Genomic DNA, 7,948 nt, shown 5'->3' with positions numbered 1-7,948 from the left:
ATCATAATTTACCCCACTCGGTCAAACGAATCATCATAAATATAAGTATCCAAAATACTACAACCGATCATTCTAGAAGCTTCTCTTAAAAAAGTTAAACTATTGTAATACTGGTCAAAATTGGCTGTTTTCCAAAAATACATCTTGTCTACGCTCTAAAATTAATCAACATACTATGCATTTTATGGCGATTTTACCTTCAAAATGTTGTATTTTCACTAATCAATTTCTCCAAGAATACCTTAAATAGTAAGCTTCTCTTCTCTATTTGAGCTAACATGATATTCTGGCAATCATGTTTTCCAGTGAGATTTAGTTGGTTTTCCAGTCAGGAATATCTAAAAGTTGAGTGACAAAGCATAGTTTAGTGAGGAAAATATGTAACCATTTGAGGAATCGAGTATTCCCACTCCTTGGAGTTAATGGAACATGAAAATAATGACTAAAACTTACATAAATACAGAGTCCACAGTTGATTGCTGGCCATTTAGCAACCATTGCATATATATATATATATCAAAAAACATTTTTGTGGTTCAAAATTATTACTCATTTGTCATCTTCCACCAGACAACTCAACAGCATCATGATTAAACATTGTATCTTCTCCCCAATCAAATCGTCTCTGAAGTCTCTCGTATTCTTGTCTACGATTGACTTCAACGTGTTGCCACTCTTCCCATCTCTCAGCAAGCCCTTCTCCTTCCAGCATCCTCACCACCTCCGACATTGCTGGACGGTCCTCTGGTGATGCCTGAGTGCACAGTAATGCCACCTGAATCATCATCTCCACTTCCCCCAGCTCGTAGTTATTATTCAGGTTACGGTCTACAATTGCATCCAGTCTTTTATCCCTTTGCAGTTTTCTGACCTTCAAGATGATCCCCTTTTAGCAACTAATACAACATAGAGGTCCTATGAAGCTTAATGACTAATCGTGTAAAACTATAAGAGAGGCTCAGGGTCCACATATCCACAATTTTGGAACAAAAAAAATTAGCATCAAATATATATATAGTCTCATATTACTTGTGCCTAAAAAGGCTCAATTTTAAGACCTAGCTCATATTCAAAGCATTTGTATCCTGGTGCCACACAAAATAATAATTGTTTCTACCATTTCAATTACAATAGAAAGATTGCGGCAGTTTCACCAATAGGAGAAAGATAAACAAATGTATATCATACAAGAGGCTCTCATGCAAAGGACAACTGAGTCATCCCAATAGAATATGGACAGAAACAAAGATTAATCAGTAGAGATACGATATATGAAAAGTTTTATGCAATTATTTGATGACCATTAGGAAATATATGAAGATCATTGGGTTAAGTACACTCACATGGTCAAGCAACAAGACATCATCTTCATCTTCTAGGCGTGAGAAGTCTATTGCACGTTGGCCGGTTACAATTTCCAAAAGCATGATTCCATAGCCAAAAACATCAGTTTTTTCTGATGATTTGCCAGTGGATAAGTATTCAGGAGCTATATGGCCCATTGTACCACGAACTTGAGTAGTCACATTGGTTTTCTTAACGTCAACTAGCTTTGCCAGGCCAAAATCACCAACTACAGCTTCAAAATCTTCATCTAGTAACACATTAGCTGCTTTAACATCACGGTGAATAATCTTTGGATTACAGTGTTCATGTAGGTATTCAAGTCCACGTGCAGTACCCACCGCCACACGCTTCCTAGTTGGCCAATTCAAAACAGGCTCCCCAGGTTTAAGTTCTGTAAGTGATTAAAAACTTAATAAGACACCATTGGAAACTAGTAACAGACACATTAACTCTAGCTGAAAACTGCTGAAATCTTAAGCAAAATTAACTACTTCATGTAACACCTCCTAGTTCAAGCAAGGATCACGAGAATCAATTTATGTAGTCACATAGCTCTTTCTTATCTCGATCTGTGATACCAACTTAACGCACATACATCTTTTAATGATTTAAAAAAAAAAAAAAACTGAATACTTCCTTAGTGATTAATGAGGTATGATTTGACGGAATAAAATTGCAATCTCCGGACACTCAACCCCTTTAATATATATCAGAAAATACTTCTACATAACCCTTAAATCTGCTCAGAACTTGTCTTCCCTTACCATATTCTGGGAGAAAAAAAGGAAGCATGCAATTGTGCTCATGGTGATGCAACCCTAACTCCCTAAGGCATTAAGCTTCTAGCAATTCATTCAAAGTTGAAAGAATAAGATTCTTTTTTGAGAAGGAAAAAGAATAAGATTCTGAAGTATGAAAACACAAACTAAAGGGTAGATGCTTCTGCCAATTAAGCTACACACATTAGATCTATAAGCATGCCCCTCGAACTTGATGCCATGTAAAAGTTCTTTTACTAGATCAGCAGTTCTATAGTACTTTAATAGTCAATTTAGACCGTAAAATGACAAATGCACTTCCTTCACAGATCGAACAGGGAAATGACTCGTGATCGTCTACAACCAAGCTGACAAAATCAGAATATGCGCCGGAGGAGATGTAAGACTAATGAAATGAAGGATCTATTGATTGGGATAAAATAAATTAGATGAAGCAGGCATAGTAAGGGAAAATAGCATGCTCAGGATTAAAAGAAAATACAGTGAATAAAAACACTGCTATGAAGAAACAATACCTCGTAGCCGATAAGCAACACTTAAATTCTGCATATATGGGTATACTAGCAGGCGTTCAGTCGGTGTGGTGCAAAATCCTATAAGCCGTAAGAGATTCCTATGAACAGCCACACTTATCATCTCAACTTCTCGCTGAAATGCAGCATCTCCCCCAGGACTCTCATAATCAGTTAACCGTTTCACGGCAACTTTAATGCCGTCATTGAGCACTCCTTTATAAACCTTGCCGAAACCCCCCTGTCCAAGAACATTCTTTTCACTGAAGTTATCAGTAGCAAGCTGCAATTCCCTCCATGAAAATCTCCTCAATTGACCAAATGGAATTCGTCGATCAACCTCACCTGAGCGCGCCAAATAAAACATAAAATACAATATCATAATATACTCAAAGGAATCACACCATCTTGAAGGTAAATGAAACCTAAGTATTGGTGTATAAAGAATGAGGTCACTAACTTAAGATGGAATTACAAGATACAACAATGCATGGCCAGAATATCTTCTTCCCTTACGAAGAATAACAAGTACATTTAACAGATGAAAGTATTGTCAAAAAAATGTGACACAAACCTACAACGTCAACAAAGATTTCACGTCTATAGCCTTTGTGCCGTCTTCTACAGAACAATAACACAGATCCTCCAAGAAGGAGAAGTCCAAGAAATCCAACAGCAATACCAACAATGAGACCAGTCTTTGGTTTACTAGGAGAACCTGCAAGAAATTCAACTTTAGAATTTGGTTTGTACAGAAAGCTCAACAAGGTGCATATGTTAAATGACGATTTCCTCGCTAAACGAATAGTAATACATCGGATAGGTAATCAACAGCTTTATCAACTTCAGAAACTTCCTGAGATGTAGCACCAAAAGGAGAGAGAATGAGCATGATGATTAAGGGAGAGGACGAGAAGAAAAGGGGACGAGATATACAATAGAACATCAACAATATTTACTGATCAAATGTTGTTCCAAAAAAAGGAATTATGGACTCTAATTACAGATTAGGGAACCTAGATAACTATAACTCTTAGAATTGTTACAATTCCTTTGTTTAATCATTACAACTCTTAAGAGTTAAAAAAATTCTTTTCTAAAAATCATTACAACTCTTGGAATGACTAAATTCTTTTTTTAAGCATTACAACTCAAAAATTATTAAAATCTCTCCTACTATATATAATAGTATTTCTAAAAAAAATATATCAAACCTCAAACTTTAACTAAAAGATGACGACAATAGATCAACAGTAAATGTAGTAAATAATGCTATATTTTTCAGCTACATCATTCTCCCTCCGTTGAGAATGCTTGACACCTATAAGTGAGCAAGTGTTACAAGTTACACCTCTCCAAGATTAGTACCAATGGAAAGAAACTCATCCATTTTAGTGCAGGCAGCACCAGGAGGTTCTTGATAGCATAGAGTCTATTCATCAAGTGTCGTTCCACACAAAGTACACACTTATACTAGATATAGAATATGAAATCCCAAAGAAGCTAGACCTCTTGATACTAAAGATTTTTCTCTAACAAAGTAAAACTAAAAGATAAAGCGTCCTTTCTAGCTAAAAGAAAATAAATCTAGATAATGGTAGTAAAATTCAAAAATTTCAGCTACATTACTTTCATTCTTTCAGAATACAGAGAAGCATGAAGTATATACAGTTAAAAAGTTCACATATTTGCTGGTAGAACTTACCTCCACTAGCAGATTCACAATGATGAGTGAGATTTAAGCCACAATTCAAATGATTCCCTGTAAAACTAGAATAACCAAATGAAGTTATACTAACATTAAAGATTATGCATAAGTTGAGAAGGCAAAAACTAAGAAGCCTTGAGCTACTGTCTAAAGTAAGAACTGTAAACGTACTTGTATTTTGGAACTTGGAACAACTGTTCAGGAATTTGGCCAGTAAGACTGTTGGAACCAAGCTGACTGCAATGAGGAATCAGAGAATCAAGTCAAACATCGAATGATACAGGTAACAGATTAAGGATCACTGAAGTCTGAAGGTGACATCCCAAAAGAAAATGTATTATTCTCCTATTCAGAAAAGTAATTTATACTTGGAATAAGGAAAAGGCAAGATAAATAACTTACAGGTTCATCAAGTTTGGAAGTCCCGAAAGTGACTGAGGGATAGTCCCCGTGAGATTGTTTCGACTCAAAAACCTGCTCAATGGAATAATAGAGTTCACACCTATTCCAATCACCAAGTAAACTAAGTTCTATCCTCAAATGATTAAATGAAATAATATGACTTACAGAGACTGAAGCTTTTTAAGATTGCCCAATGAAGCTGGTATTTCTCCGGAAAGACGGTTATTTTCTAAATCCAACATTGTCAAGCTTGTTAAATCTCCAATCTCTTTGGGAATTTCACCAGTTATATGATTCCCTTGCAAGGACCTACAGGAAGTGGATACGACATAGTCAGCTAGGTTAGTAGCAGAAAACAAGAAATCATCCCAAAAATTTTAGTTGTGGATCAAAGAAGACAAGAAATCGTCCCACCAAAAATTTTAGTCATAGACCTAACAATTTTGAGCTCAACAACATACTAACAAATCAAAATTCATCGAGAGCTACATCAAAGAACTTTGTACTCTTCCATATAGTTATGCAACCAAATTATTGATTTCAAAAATATATAAGTCAAATACTAAATTAGGGCCCTTAGAAGTAGACAAAGTGCAAAGACCAATGTGATGAAATGACCACTCCGGAAAAGAGATAACCACTGATACTGAGGATTAATCTTGTGCAATTCACATTTCTAGTCCTCGTGAAATGGCTTAGGTTGATCTTTGTCCAACGGAACCAGCAGCTATAAGTGTAGAGACACCATACAGTACCACAAGAAAAAAGACAGCCATCCGAACAGAGACTCCCATTTGCTAGATCAGCTCATGCAGCTTCCATCTTTCTTAAAGCTGTTTGCCTTTGTGAAATGGCCAAATATTTCTCCTTGTTCATTTATAACATCACAATATGTAGGTACTTTGTTTTTGTTTATCCCCCTTCAGCTAAGTGAAGCTCCCTTGAAAATAATAATCATCGTGTTCTCAACTTTTAGTTGAATCTGATGATCTGAAAATGGATTTTTGTTCTAGTTCGATGCCATGACATCAAACTTTTATATTCAGAAATAAAACTTAAATCAACATTTTAAAGTAGCAATAAGCATCTAGAAAATTATATGTGGGCAGCATTCAAGCCAACATTCTATCAATAGTAACTCAGCCAGAGTACTTTAAACGTACAGTGTATTCACATTCTTCAGAACACCTATTCTGGGAGTTAAAGTGCCCGAGAATCCCAAACTTGATAATGACCTGCAAACACAGATTCAGACATTATGAAACCACATCCAGTAAAGGAAGTTGACCAACCAAAAATTAACCTTTCTAGTGCATAAAAACAGTAACATCATAGTATATGCACACAGTGATTCCAATAACTCTAACAATAGTACTTCAAAAATTAACCTTTCTAGTGCATAAAAACAGTAACATCATAGTATATGCACACAGTGATTCCAATAACTCTAACAATAGTACTTACACCATAATGACATTGCCTTTATCATCACAAGTGATCTTGGACCAAGTACAAGGACTAACTTGATTCTGGTTCCAATCAACAAGTTGACCATTTGAAGCATTTAGTGAGTTTAGTGAGATCTTCAATGCGTATAGTGCATCTCCTAAAATGGGCAAGAGTATAAAAAACCAAATGTCAGCCTACTTTATTAGAAGAACAAAGACAACATTTCACCGGCAAGAAGCAAAATGTAAACAAGATATAGTAGTCACGTCTAAATTTTTCTTTATCCATTTGAGTAAATAAATAAAAAGAAAGTTGGTTTTTATGATGTAAAACTGGAAGAACCAGGTACCTTGCGCATCAGGTAAAACAAATGAGCGGAGACATGCCAATATCACAATTGCAAAGAATAGTACCATCTTTTGGATATAGCACTTTATGTCAAGTATCCTTGTTGCAATTTATAACTGTGACATAAGACACCATCTTCCATGAAAATATGTCTACAAAACATTAAAGAAAAAAATAAGAGGAAATTGGTCAAGACTGAAAGGCACACTTAAACCTAACAAGATATGACCAAAAAAAAACAAATTCCTAGAGAGAAAATAGCTGAATCTTCAGAGGGTGACACATAACAACCACAACTATGCCTCAATCTAAAAAACCCTGAAATACCATATCAAATTGAGAAAAACATGTACACAATTTTCAATTGTAATATAGTTGTTAATCAACAAAACATTGGTCTTTTCTACTAGATATGTCAAAATTATTTATGACAGTGACAATCACTTCCTTGCTCATAGCTAGGAGCTACAAATTCATCAAGTCTTTCATTCCTCCAAGTATAGATAGCAATTGAGATATGAATCATAATAAAAGATATGGTAATTGGTAAGATTTCAGATTACAAGTGAAAAGAACAACTGGTATGAGAAATCAAATGAAACAAGATAGGCTATGAAACTCCATTAAACATAGCACAGACGCATGTACATAAACACAATTTGAATCAACCAAAAAAGAAATGACAATATCAACAACGAATTCGGAATTTGATTACTCTAACAACAAATTGAACTTTAAACTGTTAACTCAAACGTTGAAGTAAAAGGAAAAAGGAAAATTAGCTTACCTTTTAAGGAAGAAGCAAAAACTTTAGGGCTTTGAAAATGTGAAAGAAAGAACAGAATATATGTACTTTGAATCCACCCAAATCTGTTCCACTTTATTGACTATTAAGCACCAACTAAAACTAAACAAGAAAAACACTAGTGTGTAATCGGTTTGGTCTTACATTTTCTTTTTATTTTTTGTTTATGTTTAATAAAAATAAGTACTAATAAATTATTTAAAATAGAGAAAAAAAATGACTACTTAAAGTAGAAACATCCACCAATATCTTTAATTCTGTTCTTTGATGTCAAAATATTTTGCTAAATTAGATATAAGTATATTTACTTATCAAATATTTAAAGAAAAACTTATTTCCATGAAAAAAATATTTTTCTAAAATATACTTTCCAAAATAAAAACATTTTCCTTGATATGAAATATTAACAAAAATATTCTCTATCTTCTCTCTTTCTCTTTTCTTTTTCAACAGTCAAAGTGTCAAACTAAAGTGGACCCCATCAGAAATTCCGTTTTTCGATTGAGCTCTCGAGTTGTAGTCCCAATAAAATTCAAGCTCCTATTACGTTATTCATTTAGGAATTAGAAAGTTAAAGAATTGAGTTTTTTGAAATGAT

General features: G+C 34.4%; 1 protein-coding gene across 4 annotated transcripts; it reads right to left on the bottom strand.

Annotated features, from left to right (window-relative positions):
• Positions 1–363: 363 nt before the first annotated feature.
• On the bottom strand, positions 364–7,476 carry LOC107015150 (probable LRR receptor-like serine/threonine-protein kinase At5g10290). Of its 4 annotated transcripts, none has more exons than XM_015215331.2 (12): positions 7,333–7,476; positions 6,547–6,697; positions 6,213–6,354; positions 5,912–5,983; positions 4,914–5,057; positions 4,749–4,820; positions 4,518–4,583; positions 4,344–4,408; positions 3,213–3,356; positions 2,642–2,983; positions 1,344–1,738; positions 364–871 (listed from the first exon to the last, which is right to left on the bottom strand). In XM_015215331.2, the coding sequence occupies exons 2-12, from the start codon at positions 6,611–6,613 to the stop codon at positions 557–559; spliced, it is 1,824 nt and encodes a 607-aa protein (XP_015070817.1). In that variant the 5' UTR covers positions 6,614–6,697; positions 7,333–7,476; the 3' UTR covers positions 364–556. The 4 variants fall into 4 exon arrangements, with proteins under 4 accessions (XP_015070817.1, XP_015070818.1, XP_027771527.1 ...); XM_015215332.2 differs by having other exon boundaries at positions 6,547–6,661; positions 7,333–7,453; XM_027915726.1 differs by lacking the exon at positions 7,333–7,476 and adding an exon at positions 7,261–7,280.
• Between the last annotated feature and the right edge of the window lie 472 nt (positions 7,477–7,948).

The sequence above is a fragment of the Solanum pennellii genome, chromosome 3, assembly GCF_001406875.1.
Source record: "Solanum pennellii chromosome 3, SPENNV200".
NCBI lineage: Eukaryota > Viridiplantae > Streptophyta > Magnoliopsida > Solanales > Solanaceae > Solanum > Solanum pennellii.
Note: the sequence above shows the minus strand (reverse complement) of the source record. Positions and strands in the feature narration are given on the sequence as shown.